The 21,101-nt window shown below is 36.4% G+C and overlaps 1 protein-coding gene across 1 annotated transcript in view; it reads right to left on the bottom strand.

The window, feature by feature from the left end:
• CDC73 (cell division cycle 73) overlaps positions 1–21,101 on the bottom strand; it is a 92,122-nt gene that overhangs the window by 5,688 nt on the left and 65,333 nt on the right. The window contains exons 12-16 of the mRNA XM_059998512.1: positions 14,993–15,028; positions 14,598–14,685; positions 9,479–9,640; positions 6,860–6,960; positions 389–530 (exon numbers count right to left, since the gene is read on the bottom strand). Coding sequence (XP_059854495.1) covers positions 389–530; positions 6,860–6,960; positions 9,479–9,640; positions 14,598–14,685; positions 14,993–15,028 — 529 coding nt within the window. The remainder of the gene's footprint in view (positions 1–388; positions 531–6,859; positions 6,961–9,478; positions 9,641–14,597; positions 14,686–14,992; positions 15,029–21,101) is intronic.

Here is a 21,101-nt window from a genome sequence, read left to right as displayed (position 1 = left end):
AGTCCAGAGTCAGAGACCTTTTGGTGCTGGCAAAATACGAAGGGATCACTTACTTAGTCCAAGTTCCCTGGACAGACAGAAAACAAGGTTCAGAAAAGTCACATGGTTCATTCAAGCCGAATCACAAAATCAAGACTAAAATCTAGGTCTTCTGACTCAGATTTAGTGCTCTTTCTACCAAACTATAAGCCCTTTCTCCCTTTGTTCAAGTCAGTATAACCAAGATATTGGTTAATTATCTATTTTAGATCAACAACAAATTAGGCAATGTCTTAAAGGGGCTTTGGGGGATACGGTTCACAACTTTAAGGAACTTAAAATCCAATAAGGAGGCAGGAAAATTACTAAAATAAGGCAGAAGTTAAGTGCATTTTAGGATCAGGATTACCTATCCAGGGTTTCCCAGAATCGTAAGAAAACTGGTCTATCCAGATGACGTTTGTGATAGCTGAGTTCTAATACTGTTACATCCCATTTCTGAACATTTGGATCCAGACGAACTTCATCATATTTGAGATGGAAGGCTTTAACTACAGGGGGGGAGAAATAATACTCTTTATTCAAACTGCAACCAAAATTATAAAAATATTTTATAAAAGAATAAAAATACCCAAACACAGACATTAATCAAAAAAACTTAAAAAAAAAAAAGTCAACCTTTCTTCCACCAACCAAAACTGTATTATAACCAAAGTGATCTTTGAAATAAGAGGCTGAGCACTGTAGTATCTCCCAAAACATTCAATTCAACAAAAATTTACTGAGGCTTATACATGCCAACCACTGGGGACTGAAATAAAAAATGAGGTAAAATAAAATGCATATGATCCAGTGAAGGATAAGAAGAAGAAAAAGACTACTCACATACAGTATGATAAAGGTAGTAGAATATCATAGGAACACAAGAGAATAGTACCTTTCCCACATCCTGGGATTCAGAAAAGGCTTAGATAGGCAGGGTGGAGTAAGAATTACACATAGGCAGGGTGGAGTAAGAATTACACAGAAAAGTGATCCAGTTAACAAAAAGAACATGCTCAAAGAGAAAAAGGTTTAGTCTAGGAACTAAAGAAATTTAACAAAATTGCATCATGCAAAGTAAGGTAGGGAGAAAAAAAAATAACACAGGGAATGAATAAAAGCTAAGACCATAGAAGTTCAGAGCAATGCTGGCCTTGTAGGCCATATTCAGGAGTTTGGACTTTTACCTAAGAGATGTAGGGATTCACTGCAGAGTGTATAGCAGAGACTGATGATACAGCATAGTAATCTAGAGGAGAAAGAGATTTGCTCTACTGGGAAGAAGATACACACATGACAAGAAAGATTCAAGAGATAATTAGCAAGTGAGAACTAATGGAACTTGGTGAGAAATGAAAAAGGAAGAAGAAACAACTGGAAGGTCTCTGGAGAAGGTTATCTGGAAGCAGATATTTGCATGATATAAAAAGAGAGTCTAGCAAAGATCTAGAAGAGGAGGATTTCAGGCAGAAGGAACAGCTGATACAAAGGCCCTTAGAAGCAAGCTTGGAATGCCCTACAAACAAGAACAACTTTTGTAGGCAACGTCCTATATGCAGAACCTATTCAGCTATGATAAGAAATCTGAATTTTATTCCAAATGTGATAGTAAACCACTAGATAGTTTGGAGCAAGGAGGTGAAATTATCTGATTTTCGTTTTCAAACGCTATCTCTGGTTGCTGGGGAGATTAAAGACTCTAGAACTAAACTTCCCAACAAGTGTCTGCTGCCAAACGTTAAAAGGTGACCATAAACACTGACTTTGAATCTTCTTCCTTGATCGTCCCGCTGGACCATCCTCACCAGTTTATTATTGTATTTGCAATCAGTTTATCATCAGTGGAGTGTTAGTTTTACTTGTGTACATGGAAGATGTTTACCTTTTCTTTCCATTTTTTACTTTTTTTCTAACATATAAGATATGATCATTACTATCACCATTATCATCTACTATTAGGAGTTTCTAAAGAGAATATGATTGTTAATTTTTTTAAGTAGTTGATTTACAGATTGCTTGTTCCATACTGCTTGCAGACTTACTGGCTTTTGATGTTAACTACTCAAGGTCTAATTCCTTGATGGAAATACAAAATAAACCATTTGTGCCCCCAAAAAACACATAAATATTACTTCTAAATTATTTGCTTTCATAAATAAAGGTGTCCTCATTGAGCACATTTATTTTGAATTTAATTCAAATTAATCAATTTAAACCAATTCATTTAAAGGGACTATCCGTTATGGATTCAGAAAACTCACTTTCAAAAAAATTATTATTTATATGTGTAAAAAATATTTTTTAAGTTTCTTTAAACTTTTAAATTAAATGAAGTCAATATTTGAATACTCTCTATTGTGCTTACTACATGTTTCTCTTTTCTAATGTTCTCAGTATGATTTGCTTTAAAAATCATTCTTAAAAATACATGAGTTATAAGTTTTAAAATGACTTACCTAAAGCCTTATATAGGGCTTCCCTGGTGGTACAGTGGTTAAGAATCCACCTGACAATGCAGGGGACATGGGTTCAAGCCCTGGTGCGGAAAGATCCCACGTGCTGCGGAGCAACTAAGCCTGTGTGCCACAACTACTGAGCCTGCGCTCTAGAGCCCATGACTCACAACTACTGAGCCCACGTGCCACAACTACTGAACTGAAGTCTGTGCACCTACAGCCTGTGCTCCGCAACAAGAGAAGCCACCTCAATGAGAAGCCCACGCACCGCAATGAAGACCCAATGCAGCCAAAATTAATTAATTAATTTAAAATAAATAATAAAGCCTTATATAAAGGCCTATAATCCCCTTTACTAATTTCAGTAGATTTAGTTTACACAGTATTTATTTTTCCAATAGAATACACAACTTTTTAAATTAAAACAATATCAGAGTCCAAAAAGGTTAAGTCACAAATGAGGAAACATATGGTTTCTCTCATCATACAAAGTATGTTATTAGCATGAAGCAATGGTGGCAAGCAAACTTACACCAAGACACCATAAAACATCTTTTTTTTTTTAATTTTAAGGTTTTATTTAAGCTAGTTTATCTAAAATGTATTTTACCATGTAATCAATATAAAATTATTGATGAGATATTTTATTTTTGTCCTGTATAAGTCTCTGAGATCTGGTGTATATTTTACACTGACAGAACATTTCAATTTGGACCACCCAAATGTGGCTGGTGGCTTCTGTTTTGGGCAGTGCAGGTGTAACCAACCCCAGCAAGAACTCAGCTGCCAGTCTAGGGAATTCCCTGGAGGAATTCCAGTAAGTCCAGTCATAAAAGACATAATTTTTAAGCCTCAGCAAAAATAGAGGAAACAAAGTTCTTCTTATAAGAAGCCAGTTATCTGGGGAAACAATGAACACTAAAGCAAAATACTTCACACAATTCAGAATTGTTCATTTTTTGCAAACTGCATGAATGTTGTCAACGCTTTTTTGCAGGAACAAAGAAAGAAAAGAAATAGAAAGGTGCTCTTAAGTAGTATTTCGGTAGATAAATGATGGCATGTCAAATGACAAAGGGACAACATAATACAGAAGATTAAATGAAAAAGTTTTCACAATGATTAACTCAAAAATTTGAAGAAATCATCATTTAAAAATCTTGATCAACAAATGTATGTAACCATTTCAAGCATAAGAAATAATATTTTGGGGAATTCCCTGGTGGTGCAGTGGTTAAGAATCCGCCTGCCAGTGCAGGGGACACGGGTTCAAGCTCTGGTCCGGAAAGATCCTGCATGCCGCGGAGAGCTAAGCCCGTGCGCCACAACTACTGAGCCTGTGCTCTAGAGCCCGCATGCCGCAACTACTGAGCCCGCATGCCTAGAGCCGGTGCTCCACAACAAAAGAAGCCACCACAATGAGAAGCCTGCGCACCGCAATGAAGAGCAGCCCCCGCTCGTCACAACAAGAGAAAGCCCACGTGCAGCAATGAAGACTCCATGCAACCAAAAATAAATAAGTAAATAAATTTTTAAAAAATAATAATATTTTTTAAAAGCTATATCTGGTTACAAGCTCAAATCTCTCATAATTTTGAAAAGATTTTATTTGGAAATCTTATACAATCCAATATTTAAAATCTTTTCTAAACCTTTGTATTTTTTTACTGTGCAATATGAAGAAAATATAATTTTTTTTTACCAAGTACCCTCAGTTTACTCCTATGCTATATAGAGATTATCATTTTCTATGTGGGTTATGGGGAAAAGGTGAGGAGCTAGAAGAGTCAAGAGTTAAATGCAAGGAGACCAGCTAAAAGCTAAGAGATAACATATTTCTAAATTTCTGGCTTAGGCAAATTACTAAAAAAAAATTGACTCAGGCAAAGAACAGCTTGGGGATTACAGAGGGTATAAGACAATAGATTCCACTTGGAACAGGTTGAGTCCTGATACACCGATGGGACTTCACAAGGAGTCACCTGGTCATCAGCGAGATAGGCAGACCCAGAATATCAAGCCAGAGACATAACTTTTATTAACAGAGGATACAGATGGTAGCTGAAAGCTATCAGATCTCCTTGAGAGAGTATGTGTAATTATAGGAGAAGAGAAGCGGGAACACAAATATGTCACTGAAAGCCAGAGGAAGAGCAGCTAGTGTCTGAGAAAATGTAACAAGCCCTCAGAAAAGAACATTTAGAAAGGAGGAAATGGATCGAGAGTAAAATTCTGATAAGGAGATCAAAAGTATCCAATATTTGGGTCACTGGTGAGTCTGGCGGGAACAGTTTAGTGGGCAAGCAAGAGAGCACAACTACAGTAGCCTGAGAATCAAACAGAAAGTGAGTGAGTAGAGACAATTCTTTCAAAGGCTTGGCTGTAAAAGGAAAGGAGAGCCAGCTAGAAGAAAAGGTGAGGTAAGAGGAAAGGGTTTTGTTTCATTTTATGATGCAAGGGGCAAGAGTACTTTCATTGTAAATGCTGATAAGTAAAGAAGGAAGGCTGAAGAGAAAGAAAACTTCTTGGAAGAAAATTATTAGTGTTAACTTTTTAAAAAATCTCTAAGTTCTTATCTAAATTTCTGAAGACTAACAATCTGAACAAAACAACAATGAATTTAGAGAGCATTTATATCTTGAAGACATTCTAATCATTTTTTATTACAGTATTATTCAACAAGGCAAGCAAGTAGGTAAAACACAACAAAATTAGTGTTCACTGACATTTTGCTTTCATTAAAACTCCCATTCTCTCTACATCTTTGACTTCTATTTATCAAACCTGTGCATTACTCAGGTTTCTGAAATAACATAAAAAGCTACCATCATATTAGAATTCATTTTTAAAACTGAATGAAGGCAGGAGAATAAGTGATTAAAAGTTTTCAAGCCTGGGCAGTTTCCAGCCTGGAAGAATGGTGGTACCACTAACAAAAACTAAAATTGATTTAAAAAAAAAAAAAAAAAAAAGCTGGGTTTCACAGTAGCATAATCTACATTCATAATAAGTAAAGTTGTTATTTCTAACAAACATACCTGTTTCATGAGGATGCTTTTTAAAAAGTAATTTTACTAATGTTACTAACTTAAATGGGTACTCAAATTAAATGATAATCAGACTATCCCTACCAATAAAAAGACAAGCTTAGGGCTTCCCTGGTGGCGCAGTGGTTGAGAGTCCGGCTGCCAATGCAGGGGACACAGGTTCGTGCCCTGGTCCGGGAAGATCCCACATGCCGCGGAGCGGCTGGGCCCTGTGAGCCATGGCTGCTGAGCCTGCGCGTCCGGAGCCTGTGCTCCGCAACGGGAGAGGCTGCAACAGTGAGAGGCCCGCGTACCGGAAAACAAAAAAAAAAAGACAAGCTTAAATTCATCTACTTTTGGTATATCAATACATACCAAAATATGGTCAATAAAAGACATAAGACACATGAAATCTATCCATTTAACAGGTATCTACTGAATGCTTCCCAACGCCATGCTCTCTTCTGTGCTGATGATACAACAGTGAACGAGGCAGATAAGGCTGCTCCCATCCTGGAACTGGCATTCTAGCCAGGGAAGACTACAATACAGATATGAAAATAAGATAATGTCAAGCAACAGTGAGTGTTACCACTGCAGTAACTGGGAGGAAGTAACGGCTACTTCCAGGGTGGTCAGAGAAGGGCTCCCTAAAGGACAGAGTACTTACTTGGCTGAGACCTAAATGAACAGAAAAAGGCCAGTCGTGCAGCAACCACTCCAGATAGTGGGAGTAGCAGGCGAAAGTCAACCCATTTAAAAACTGGCTAACAAAGTGAATAAAAGTGTAGGAACACGCAACAATATTAATGATTTATTAATGTTATGGGATAGGCAATATCACTGTTAGATATAAGTACACAGAAAATATTAATGTTCCAAAAAGGCTTTAAAATATTTCACAGGGGCTTCCCTGGTGGCGCAGTGGTTGAGAGTCTGCCTGCCGATGCAGAGGACACGGGTTCGTGCCCCGGTCCGGGAAGATCCCACATGCCGCGGAGTGGCTGGGCCCGTGAGCCATGGCCGCTGAGCCTGCACGTCCGGAGCCTGTGCTCCACAACGGGAGAGGCCACAACAGTGAAAGATCCGCATACCGCAAAAAAAAAAAAAAAAAAAAAAATTTCACAGGTGCTTAAAAATTAAAATATGTGGTACTTAACAGGAATCTTCTGGTATACACATCACATGTGCATAGCCGGGAGGGAGGGAGGGAGGAAGGGAGGGAAGGAGGGAGGGAGGGAGGGAGGGAGGGAGGGAGGGAGGAAGGAAGGAAGGAAGGAAGGAAGGAAGGAAGGAAGGAAGGAAAGCAAAAGCATTTCTGTATTAGATAAGCAGTAAAAATAAAGAGACTCTTACTTTTAGCAAATATGTCGACTGGTGATCCATCAGGCAAAAGCCACGGCCAACCTTTGAACTGCCATGCAGGACCTTGCACAAAAACTGCTACAACCCGGTCCCTATAAATAGAAAAGAGGGAAGGGAAGAGTGGAGGCTGAGTATCTCAAATATTCTTGGTTACTATAATCCTTATGGAAAGAGTCTCATCATTATTCCTGCAATAGTCTCCTGTCAATACTTCTGTGAGGCAAACACAGTACTGCATTACCATAACTTTTCATTATAATGTTACCATTAGGGTACATAATGATTGCTACATTTCCCATGTGTTGTTTTTTACACCTAAGTCATTTAAACATAATTACATGCACAGTCCTATACGTGACCCTTTTAGCCTTTTATCTCTGCCCCTTCTATTAATTAAAGGGCCCATTTTGCTTATGCAACAGGGAACAGTAGTATATCTGTTAATTGAAAAAGTTAGTTTTAAAAGAAAATCATTTAAAATTCAAATGCATCTTAAATATTTCACTTTAATTAAAAATGTTATAAATTATAATAATTTGCTAACCATTTTATAAAGCTCAAAGGCCTTATTTTGAGTTCTGATTATCTGGAAAATAATCTGAGTACAGAAATTACCTAAACTTTTAAACGTTTTCAATTGTTTTATAGCTGTTTCACTCACCCTAAATTCTCTAAGTTTTTTCTAAAGCAACTTGTTTTTCCCAGCCATTCAACTTCATTTTCCTAAAAAGCACAAATCTCTTTCTAGGCCCTCATATTTCATTAGCTTCCAGAAAATTTAATTAAACTGAGAAATTGTAATAAGTACAAAAGCCATACACAGTATAAGCCTACAACTAAAGAGGTGGGAACAAAATCATAACATCAACAATAATAACTAACACTCATTAGATTTACTACGAGCATTTACTATGTGCCAGTGATGGTCTAAGCAGTTTACTTATGTTAACACATTTAACCTTCAAAACAACCCTGTGAGGTAAACTATTATTACCCCTATTTTACAGAAATGCACAAGCATACTAGAGAACAGTCCACTAGCCAGAAGAGAGAAGGAGGGAGGGGAGGAGTGTGGAGAAGAGAGCAGAGTGGGAGAGAGGGAGGGAAATCAGTGATTGATCTTGTGCACTGGTTATGCTATTGTCCTGTATGGGGGCTAAGAAATCACATGAATAGCCAACTCAGTGTTACAATGGAAAGAGTTCTGACCTTACAACTCCCTGAAAGGGTCCTGGGAATGCTCAGAGGTCCACAGACTACACTTTGGTAATCACTGCATTAGATGGAGACTCTGTACATCCAACAGAATATTAAGGCAAAGTTACCTTCTATTCAAGTTAAAGACTTACAGCAGTGATCAAAGTTACTATGAAAAACCACAGCTTAAAATTCTTAACCTGCTCAAAATCTCTAAGGCTAAAATTCAACCTTAAATTAAAAAGTTCCTCCTTCATGGGATATATGCTCCATACTGCCTAAACCATCTTTGGAAATGGAGCACACTATTAAATGGCCTCTTAATTTTATGATGTAACTTGCACCATACAATAGTTGAAGGTCCAAGGTACCTGCCAAAGTAAAGAGGATTTGCTAGACAGAGGTCCCCTAGATCCTAGTGTGTCTCATAGGGTTAGCAGGTGAGCTGGATAATAAAAATACTATTCCCAGTGAACTCCTGAGAGGACAATTAACAGAGAACAGAAGAAAGGTAAGGAAAATGTTATCCCTGGGTTATGACACCAATGGCTAGGACCTCATATATAACTCAAAGTATTTCTGTTAGGTACTAAAGGAGAATTCTAATACAAGAACCCTTGATTCTTTAGTAAATTTTTAACATACTAATATTCTCAATGGCTTGACTTCCTAACATCTGAAGACTAATAAGTACTTCAAAGGTAAATTTCAGCTAATGCATCAATGTGTTACACTCTCTATATCAGAGAGATGCACACTTAGACTTTGTATTTTTACTCTGGCTTAGATTAATTAAACAATTTAAGGTAATTCATGTATCTGAATTTATACGCACTTTATATTACAAAGATTGGGTTGGCCAAAAAGTTCGTTTGGGTTTTCCGTAACATCTTACAGGAAAACATGAACGAACTTTTTGGCCAAACCAATAGCTTAATATTTTATTAAAGGACATTTTAATGCAATAAAAGAGCTGAACCGGGGTGATGTTATTATTTTTGTTAAATTATTTCCTTACAATAAAAGTAACAATGCTTTCACTTATCACTTCTTACTAAAAAATTTGAATTCTCCAAATCAAAAATCTAAAACATAGGCCCTCTAAAACAACATTAGTCTATTTGAAAATTTTGTTCTAAAAGCTGATCCAGAATAAATGGACAAGTGGAAAGAATTTTTACTCTCCAAGTTTTCCAGAAGTTTGTGTTTCTTATAAGTAAAATAAAGTTTAGACATCCAAAATATATTACTTAGGTATTACTAGAATGTTAACATTACTGATGACCAAATTAGACATTAACACAGGTTTCAAGGATAGGTTCTATCTAGAACTCATGATAAAATCTGATACTTGTTCATTACACAAAAAATTAATGACTTTAATGACTATGTGAAAAATACAGATTAATTTACCAGTCTTGAGGCATTAGTTTAAGGGGCTGGTCTACTACTCTGTAAGGAACTGTGACACTAATTGCAGTGCCCCCTGGTTGCATCTGGTCTTTTCTTCTCTGTATTAGAGTTTCATTTTCTCGTTGGCAGCCTTGTTTCTTCTTTTCATCTGATGGGACAAACCTTTCAAAAAACAGAAATGATTCCACAGGAATTGTTAAAAAGAAAAGATCGTATTTTGAAATGATTTTTTAAATAATGATAGTTTTAAACCAAAAACATTATTTTTTGATATAAACCCACTCCACATGTACAGATCATAATGCTTGAAGAGTATGGGTTTTTACTTCCCATGCCAAGTAGAACTCAAGCTCACTTAGGCCAGAAGTCAGTATGTGTGTGTGTCAGTCTCACACACAGACACCCAATTTATATTCCTTCATCTAGCATTTAGTATTCCTCAAGATTAAACAACCACACTAACCCTTGATTTCTCAAATGCTAGTAAGAGGCAAATTTTACTATAACTCAAAGGTCACTTGAAATGGAGTTGACGTGGCTAGCTAGGTGACTCAGTCTACCCAGGAGCATCAGCAAACACCCCTTTCCACATGGTAGCCACCACTCCCATCAGGATACAGAACATGTGCAACAGACCAGAAAAGTTTCCTCTTGTACCTTTCAGTAAATCCCCATCCTCCTCCCCCAACAGGAAACCATACAATTCTGCTTTCCATCACCACAGATGAGTTTTGCCTGTCCTACGAATTCATATATGCGGAATCGTACAGAATTGTACTCTTCTTTGCCCAGCTTCTTTCATTCAATTTAATGTTTCTGATATTCATCCATGCTGAGGGGTATATTGGTAGTGAACTAGCAATGAATTCTTTTTTACTGCTGAATAAGATTCTATTGTATGAATATGCCACAATTTGTTTATACATTCTCCTGTGGTACATTTGGGTGGTTCCAAAATTGCGGTTATTACAAATAAAACTACTATAAATACTCTGGTATAAGTCTTTTTGTGGACGTATGTTTTCACTTCTCTTATATAAATACCTATGAGTGGAACTGTTGGATCATTGGGTATGTTTAACTTTAAAAGAAACTGTCAGAAAGTTTTCCAAAGTGGGATAAAGTATGAAGAACATTCTAAAGGCATCTCTGAGCTAGCTAGCAAGAAGTAAAGAACTCTTGGGCCAAAGACTGAGTAAAGTAGGGAACTCAAAGAGGTTAGAATAACACTGCAGACTTCTTTCCATCCACGGAAGGCACTGGCAAACTAATTAAACTTAAGCTTTGTCTTTTATTGACACTATATTTCACTAGACTCCTGGAAGAGGAAACAAGGCCCATATTCTGCTGAAGGTAGAGAATCTAACAGAAGTTCCTTCTTACATAAAGCTAGGACTCTGGGGGTTAAGTTCAGTATAATATAAATAATGTAAGCTAGAAATAAACCCACTGCCCACCCGTTTTCCTGCCCCCCATGTCCACCCCAGCCCTAACCAACACCCTGACAAGTGCAAGAATAATCAAATCTCGGAATTGCAAATTGGACCTCACTTGGAGTTAAAGCAAGAGTTAACAACCCTGACCACAGTGACTGGTTCAGAAATAAATGTGTTATACAAGCCAGGCAGATAAGACTTAATCCTGGCATTTTTGGTAACCTGGAGTTTCTGATGGTCATCTTTGCCCCTGAAGCAGGAGAACCTGCTTAAGAGACAGAGAGACTAACTCCTGATCACTTCATTTAGCACTGAGTCCAGCTGTGTCAGAAGCTAGGACTAGTTATATTGAGCTAATAAATTATTTTTTGATAAGGCTACTTTGAGTTGGTTTTTAATACTTACAACAAAAAGTGCTCTAATGAATACAACCAGCAATGATACACAACTGATTGGATGGATATTTGTGATCTGGAGAAATATTTTTATATCCACTGACTCATCCAATATTTGCAATTTATTTATTCCACTTTGCATTCTATGAGGGTGAAGGAGTATGGGTGATATGATTAAAGTCATTACTGTTTAAACAAGAACAGTTCTAGTAAAATAATTTTCTTAGTATAAAATGCAAATGAGTTGATATACTGAGGTTAAGTTCCAGATTTTAAGTTTACGTTATTTTGAAAAACAGAGCAATTTTATGGATATGTCACAGATTAAAAATATAGTTTTCAGGAATTCCCTGGTGGTCCAGTGGTGGTTAAGACTTCACCTTCCAATGCAGGGGTTGCAGGTTTGATCCCTGGTTGGACAGCTAAGATCCCACATGCCTCAGGGCCAAAAAACCAAAACATAAAACAGAAGCAATACTGTAACAAATTCAATAAAGACTTTAAAAATGGTCCACATCAAAAAAAAAAATCTTAAAAAAAAATATATAGTTCCTTTCTCCTAAATAAAAGAAGCTGAAATCGGGGTGGGGGTGGGGGGGAATTAACAATAATTTCTGAATGTTAAACCTCAAACTGAGAATTTAACTTAAAGCAATGTTAGATTGGCTATGCTCCCAGGTGCTTAGCAGACACAAACACAAATCTTCATTCTGGAACTCAAAGAATTTCCACAAGAAAAAAATTCCAAGGAAAATGAACAGAAATTACTAAATGAAAACCATTAAATGAATATTAAAAAAAACCAAAACTAAACACACAAGGAAATGAGGTATAATGAATGAAACAATAATCAAAAGAAAATGATTAGTAAGGACTTCCAGTGATGCAGCTATCAAAGACCAAACCTGTAAAACAAGCCTACAAATACGTACAGGGAAAAAGAAATTATTTTTAAAAAAGAGAGAGAGACCAAAGATTTGAAAAAGAACTAAACAGGACCACTAAAATAGAAAAAATAAGATATCTGAATTTTAAAATGGAATGACTAGACTAGGGGATGGTCAAAGAAACAAACTACAAGTTATACCTACAGAAATGATCAAGAATGCAGGTGACAGAGCAACAGATGGAAAGTAGAACTGTTTAAGAGACATGGATGATGAAATGAGAAAGTCTTAAAGTATGTCTCATTTAAATCCCAGAAAGAAAGAAAAAAGGGGAGATGAAGGGAGAACACACAGGTAATATCTAAAGAGATAAGAGCCAAGACTTCCCAAACTGATGAAAAACACAAATCCATAGATTCAATTCTGAATCCCAAGGTGGGATATATAAGAAATCTACACCTAGGTACACCAGATAAACAAATTTAAAATGATCTTTAAAATAATAAGATAAAGCAGATTTCTTTAAAAGGACTGATTACCACAGCTGACCTCTTCATCATCAACAAAGGAAGCTAGAAGGTAGTGCAATAATACCTTCAATGTAATAAGAAAAAAATTAACTCCTCTATGGTTTTCCAGAGTGGTTGAATCATTCTGCACTGCATGCGGCAGCAGGGAACACGAACTATTTATGGTCCAGTGTAAGCTCCAGTAAGCGTTCTGCCTGCTCTTCCCCAGGCCTTAAGTGGTTCCCTCACATGTGTGTGCTGAACAGTATTTGACTAATGCAAGGGGAACCCTCTGCCTATCTCTGGAGCACTCTCTCCGTGCAATCTTTCCTCTTTGGAACTCTGCCCTGTGAGAGGACCATCGTGGCCAGAGTCACAAGTGCCATCCAATCAGTTTATTTTAAATAAACTTATGGTCCCAGTGAAACTTCTCTCAAGATCATGTTTTAAAATGTAAAATGTGCTTTTTCATATTTCCATGATACAACCTTAATTTTGTTATTTAAAATGTTAAAGGTGAAGGCAGGTTTTATTTTATTTCGTTTCATTTACTTAATTGAAGGGCTAGAAAACTGAAGAATCCTCAATTTTACATGAAACCAAACAGAATCTATGCCAACATGAGCTATGGGTTACAGCCAGTACTATAATTGTGTGGAGGAGGTTTCAATTATGCATTAATTACATAGCAAAGCCTCCAGCTGACTCAAGCTGCAGGGGAGATGTCAGCTGCAATGAGGTGTTAAACAATGAAGGGAGTGTTTTAAACTGAGGAGAAAAATTAGGCATGATCTATCCAAAGAAGGTAGTCTTGTTAAATTGTTTGGCTTCTCTGTAGTAAGGCTAAAGAGAAAGATGCTAAAATTTAGTTTGTGATTTCCATGCACTACTTGCTATCTTTATTATAAAATAATATTTTATATTATCAGATCTATTTAAAGAGATGGGCCAAAATAATTATATTTCATATTCATCCAACTGTAGATTACTTGAGGACCTGCAGACTGTAGATTATCTGAGTAATCCACAACACTGTCGGAATACTAAACTTCACAAAAAAAGCCTAATAAAATATAAAAATATAAAACCTAAAAATTCCTTCTTTCCACATTGTTATTAGGGAAAGGTTCACTGAAAATTTCACTCAAAAGTACTAAAGAAAAAACACTATATGAATACACTTGTATGTGCCAGTTACTTAGGTTTTTATACAGCTATTTAAGTCACAGGCACTCAAAATTCAATTCTGCATTTGGTAAAACCTGGAATCAGCAAGTATTACAACTTATTTTGTTACTCATTTTTAATTAGTCATAAGTTATTTAGAAGCAGCATGATTTTCTTTTTGGAGGTGAGGTTGTTTTGTTTCTTTTTTAAGAATCGTCATCGTTATTTTACTGAGAAAGTTAAGCATCTGGAAATTTTAACACAGGATACAGATTTCCTCTTCACTTCTTCAACTATCTTTTACTGATGTCTAGGTTAAAAAAGTATGGTCCCTCCTCCTCCCTCTAGGAGGTATATACATCTAATTATTTAACGTTCATATTACTTTTTTGGTTCTTTAACCAGAATTTGGAAGTGAGGAGAAGACAACCTGAATTTGTTTTAGAACCTCTTCAAGCTCTTCAGCTGGAGCAAAATAATTCACGTTAAAAATTAATACAATAATACCTTCTTCGTTAAAACTTTAGTCAGAGTTTCTATAATTTTCCCCACAGTATTGATATAAAAGAATATACTGTTTTGAAATTTATATTTGAGACTATCTGTAAAGCCTATAGCACTGAAACTGAATTTTTGCTTTCTCAAAATAAATACTGCATTAGTAACACTAATTCTCAACAATAGTTCCATGTCCTATGAAAAGAACAGTTTAAGAAATTACTTACTTCAGGTCCTGTAGAAGGTCCTTTGCATTAAGCATGGTTATTAAAGAGGTGGTAGCTGCAGGAATTATGATAATGGGTGTTCGAGATCCTATAAGGACAAAATTTTAAAGGAGCAAATATGTTATTCAAAGGAATTATAGTTACTTTCCTAATTATAAGTTAAAAGTTTGTAAATTTGTAATTTTAACTCTTTTGAGCTAAAAAATATTTTAGTCAGCAGTGATACTCAGAATATTTAATGATCAGGATGACTTGAGCACTGACTACTCAGAACAGACACCAAACACAAACATTTGGTATAAATGCACAAGCATGCAATCAGCCCTGATTTTGTAAGCTAGCTTACTCACGTTTACTTTTTTAAAGTAAGTTTAGAGTCACAGGCACAACCTTACCTTTCTTCTGATTTGGGGGAGGTCTGGCTTGAGAAACTGTAAGAAAGAAAAAAATTCAAAATGTTGTTATGAAAATCACATTCTTATTTTCAAACCTACAAAGTAAATAAGGCCTAAAATATCTGTATTTATATATGACTAGTTGTAGAATTTTTAAATGTATTGCAATCTTCTTAAATAATATTAAGTTATTTCTCTGCTTCACAAAACCATTACAGTGCCTTAGCACTTCAACAATCAGTGGTCACAAGGAAAGGGGATACATGGGCATTGGTAGGCACTGAGTATCTACATTCATGGATGCTTGGATCTAGAAAAGGAAGCAAATAAATAACTTCTGAATTAACTGATTATACTGTAATAAATGCAAAAACAGAGTACTACAAGAGCATCTAACTCTGGGGGAAGGGCTGGGAGAGGGAAATGTACTTAACTGCTGTGGAGGAAAAACAAAGACATTACTGGGGACTAAGACCTAAAATATTTACCTTTTTCTCTCTTTTTAAAATTTTTTGGGTTTTTATTAGCAGAAGAAAACATTATAGGCAATGAGTCATGTAAAGGTCTTTATTCTGGAATTGCCCGTATTATCAATAATTTTGAATACATGTTATAAAAACATGAATATTTGTATCTTTTCATTATTTGTATATACAATGGACTTTATAATACACAAAAATATTTGTTGGCATAATAATGGCAATATCAGCCTAGTTCAAGATTAACATATTTTACAATAAAAAGTGAGGTATGTTCAATTTTCAGTATTTATTCATACAATAAATTTTTATTGACTGCCTTCTACATGCCATGTGCTGTGCTACAATTAATTTTTTTAAATCACACACAAAAAAATTCAACAATTTAAAATTCTAATTCAACATTAGTTCTTAGAGATACCACTTTTAAAGGAAAGCACACACATCTTTGGAATATGTTCCATTTTAAAAGCAGTAAAATGCTAAATTTTAACTAATACTTTGTACTCCTTTATATAGCTATTTCATTGTGAGAAAATATTACGTAGTCCACAAGTATGATTCTTCTAGCCACAGAAAGCAGAGAAGGATATATACAAATACAAGTTCACACACATATTTATTATGGTGTTCTCATCTTTCTTCTTCCTGAGAAAAAAATACTAAAACTTTCTTAAATTATTTTTAGAAATAGTACTCATGGATACATCTGACATGTATACATGGATACAGCTAGATAATGTCATCTGGAATGTAATACAATCTCAATAAATACTTTGAGTTTGCTGGCGGGATACAGGAATGATGGGATGGACAGAGAGATGGATAAACTGTAGACGGGAGCTGCTGAATGACTAAGGAGAACAAAGAAATCTTCAACTGAAGTACCACTGATTTGCTAAGGGAACCCACAATGGACCCTGGAATATAGGAAAAGATTCTCTCAGATCAAGGCTGAGAAGACTTAATGTAGCAAAAACACAAAGTATAAAAGCTCACATATTAAAAATAAACTTTAGGTGTTTAGTAAAAAAACAAATACAATTAAGGACCAAGACAGGGACATGAAGATGAACATGCTAAGGATAAGCTTGATTTAAAGGATGGGGGAGCAAAGAGCAGAATAATACGAGTCCACAAGGAGAGTGATGGAGAGCAAGAGCCTGTACTCGGATGATCTCGATTCTATCCCCACTGTGCCGCTTCACAGGCAAATTACCCCAGCACGCTAAGATGAATGCCGCTCAGCTTCAGTTGTCCCCAGCCATAAATCAGAGATAACAATTTCTACATCTTGATTCTGTTTTAAGAGTCTTAAAAACATCAAGGCAAGTTGTCCAGGTCCTGGGCCCTGGGCATATTTACCATTCACTGAACCTCGTGGCCCCCGCTGACGTAAACTGCTACTGCTGCTTGTGCCTCTACCACTACCACTGCCTTCCACAAACGCAATGACCAATTGTTTACAAGCTGAGAAGAGGCAACTACTGTTACTATGTTTGATTTCAAATATAATTAATATTCTTTACTTAAATATTTATTCACAGCCTATGTACAAGGCACTCTGCTAGGTTCTTATTTTTATGATGATAAATAAAACAGAAATAATCCCTGCCCTCAAAGACTTTTCAGTAAAATAGGGGAACCAGACCATAACAAATAGGCAAACAAACACATATAAACAAATTTGAATACATAATATTAAGGAGCAAAGAGAATATACACTGATATTAAAGTGTCCTTTAGACAAAATGCTTAGAAAAAGCCTCTCAAAGGAAATGGCATTTAAGCTGAGGTTTGAAGGACAAAAAAGAGCCAACTTGCAAAGAACAAGTGAAAGAACAGTCTTGGTAAGAGGTAGGAATGTGGGCAAATGCCAAAGGCAGGAAGAAACTGTCATGCTTATGGAACTGCAAATGTGCAGACAGACCATGGGGACAAAAGGAAGAGTGGCAGGAGATGAGGTTAAAAATACACATAGGAGCCACTTTATGTATGGCTTTCTAGGCAACGTTAAGTTTGTTATTTAAGTGCCACTGGAAAACCCTGTAACTTTTAAGCCAGAAAGTGACATAATTTGATTTTCACATCACACCTTCTGTAAGGGAAAAACAATAAATTTAGATAAGGGATCAAAAGGGGGACAACCATGGGGCTTCCCTGGTGGCACAGTGGTTGAGAGTCCGCTTGCTGATGCAGGGGACACGGGTTTGTGCCCCGGTCCGGAAGGATCCCGCGTGCCGCAGAGCAGCTGGGCCTGTGAGCCATGGCCGCTGAGCCTGCGTGTCCCGAGCCTGTGCTCCGCAACGCGAGAGGCCACAACAGTGAGAGGCCCGCGGACCGCAAAAAAAATAAAAATGAGAGGGACAACCGTGAAAGCAGGAAGCTCAGTTAGGACTATCACCGATATTCTATAGTGGTGCTACCCAAATTATGTGCGGTTAAGCATAAGGTTTTTCTGTAAACTTTCCAAGGTCAACTAAATAAAATACAGTAACAATGAACAGGTAGAAAACTGGCCATGCACCTGGATGTTGTGCCAGTACTGTACCCTCAATTCCTATCTGTATCTTGTTAGGGACAAGAACTAAACAGGTAATGGACTAATAACAATACTTTAAGATGCACTAGTCTACAGAAATGCTGGTGGCTTAGACTTAAGTTGTGGCAGTGGAGATACAGAGAATAGATAAATCTGAAATACAGAAAAGGTAAATTTGACAGAACTCACTGACATATTAGATGAGAGGAATAAGCAAATGTGAAAAATAAAGAGTAACTCCTAAGTCTTGGACTTAAGAAACAGAGTTGATAGCAGTGTCATTTATTCATGAAGAAGCAGAAGAATGTGAAGTAAGACATCTTGGGAAAAATATCAAAGAGCAAAGGTTTTAAGGTTTAATCAGTTTTAAGATGCCTACAGCACATCCAAATGTTAAACAGTTAACAGATGATACCAGAGGTAGGAAGAATTAGGGACAGAAGTTTGAAAATCATCAGCACATAGATTTAAAACTATGCAATGGGGTAATCCAACCAACACCTAGGTTACAAAGTGGATCACTGAACAGGGCTAACTCTCTCTCTCAATCTCACATGAGCAGTAAGCAGATAAACTAGAGTTACAGAGTCATGGGTACTCACCTACCCATTTCAGAAGACCTATGAAACAGAAGTAAAGAATGAAAGATGGAGAAGTGAAGTATGTGATGTACACGCATTAGAAAGAGGCAGCAAGAGCAGGGATATGTGCAAGAGATTCATGTGGCTATAAAAGGAAACAACATTAAGTTCCAGGACTGTAGCTTATCAAAGGCTTGTGTTTCTTAATTCACTGGAAGGCATGTGCCTCTTGTTAGTTATATTCCCTAAATGAATGTTTAGAAGTTGGGAATAATTGTAAACACTTTAAAATATTAAATTGACCCAGGGACTTGCCTGGCACAATTAGTGCTAAATAAATATTTGATGAAAGAATAAATAAGAAAAAATGATCAAAAATGGAACACCATGGGACTTCCCTGGTGGTCCAGTGGTTAAGAATCCGCCTTCCAATACAGGGGGTGCGGGTTCAATCCCTGGTCAGGGAACTAAAATCCCACATGCCTTGCAGCACAGCCAAAAAAAAAAAAAAACAAAGGAACACCATCCTTGAGTTCCTTCACTGAAGGAAAAAAGAATAGGTAGTTCAGTCCCCTATTTCCAAATAATTCAAACTCTACCTAACAAATAACAGTATAGATCTATGCTGTCTCATGTATAACGTTACATTGCCAGAAATGTTTTGTGTGGTTTTCTTTTATTTTTCAATTTAAAAAAGATAATCCAGGTGAACATGCCATATATTGCACAATATGCCTTCAAAATTGGGCATCAGCAAATACATTTAACAATCTGCAAAACAAAAATTCACTGATCAAGACAAAGATGACAAACTGCTAACACCCACTCAAGTCAGGTCTTACTGACAAATGAGCATTAAAAACTTATAAAATAATAAATCACTGCTTTTGGAATGGTGGGTAGGGATTGTGGACCTATGGGAATCAATCAGTGAGTAAAAGAAGAGGAGACCTCACATGGATGGGCGTCAGAGTATTTGTTATGAGACATTAGATAAGATTAATTTCAACCATTTTAATCACCATGGCAGAACAATCGAAAAAGAAAGATGGAATATTAGGAGCTGAAAAGACCCACAGCTCCTTACCTCACATGTGACCTTCCCCAGGACCACATAACTAACTAGCTGGTAGAACCCACCTCCCTTTGCTTTATTACATGGCACATTTGAACAAACGGGTTTACTCAGGTATTAGTGCCACCCCTACCCCTTTCCTTTGTCTGCCTAATGATTTTGAGAAAATGTGAAATGGAGACAGTTATTTATCACACTGCACAAAACAGAGTTAGAATCCTCAGGTGGTGATTTCTTCCTTTTTATACCATTTCTGAATTTCTCATGTGATCTTCTTTAGACTGACCAACTACAGCCTGCCATCCCCCCCTTCCAAGGGAAAACAAATAATTCTGTATCTATCATTCAACTGCCTTCACAATATTCCTCTACTTTGCAGGCTATATTCCTTGGGTCCAACTCAGTCTGCCCATTCTTATTTCCTTGAATTTTTTCTTCATTCCTGAAAAGAGCTCCTTTAGCTTCTCCTAGTTTCTGGCACTGAGTACATGGAAGGCACTCAAATAATATTTATTAAATTTAATTGCTCTTCCTTATATTCTCATTAACAGCTTTTGGTATGGTCTTCTCTACTGAAAAATAGTGCCATGGTCCTGTCATCTGAAAGAAATTACATCCAATGTGCTCCAAATTTAACAAAGATTTCAAACAAACCCGTCATTTAAAAAAAAAGTAAATACTAGTCATGTCAAGACCCAGGTTTATGGATCCAAGACACAGTGAAAGAGCCTACAAAACCATCCCAATATAAACCTCTTAACATCATGCTTTTAAAGTGCTTCCAGAAATTTGAATACCTGTAATCTACATAATTTTAGAATTAGCCTATGTGCGAATGTACTATGAATAAAAAGATATACAAATCTGCACTACTGACACTAACAAACTGAAAAGGAAGATCACCCAGTCAAATTCCTGACTGTGCCTTTCAATTCTTTTCATTTTCTTCATAGCCACTTTTAACAGCACTGATACTATGCTAAATGTAAAAATAAAACAAATGAACACTAAAATCAAACCCAAAACACCTAAAATGAATATAGCGTTCATATCTACATGCATTTATAAAGGTCAATCTTTTTAGGTACTAGGAAGAGGAAAAGAAAATACTGCTAACATACTGGGTTGCCAAAAAGTTCGTTCAGTTTCTTCCATAAGATGTTACAAAAACCCGAACAAACTTTTTGGCCAACCCAGTAACTTCAATACTACCCTTGCTTATTAACATACATATTTTAAAAAATGATTATGGAACCTAATATGCTCAATAACACAGATATCTGAAAATCTAAACATCAAAGCTGCTTATCAGTCTATTAAAATTATGGTTCTATGCTTCTGTAGGAAAAAACAAAAATCACATCCACCATACTATCATGGAATTCAAACAAGGAATTTGATGGGGGAATGGGTACATAATAAATAGCTTTTC

The sequence above is a fragment of the Delphinus delphis genome, chromosome 1 (assembly GCF_949987515.2).
Source record: "Delphinus delphis chromosome 1, mDelDel1.2, whole genome shotgun sequence".
Lineage (NCBI taxonomy): Eukaryota > Metazoa > Chordata > Mammalia > Artiodactyla > Delphinidae > Delphinus > Delphinus delphis.
The sequence above is the reverse complement of the archived record's forward strand: the minus strand, read 5'-3'. Positions and strand labels throughout refer to the sequence as shown.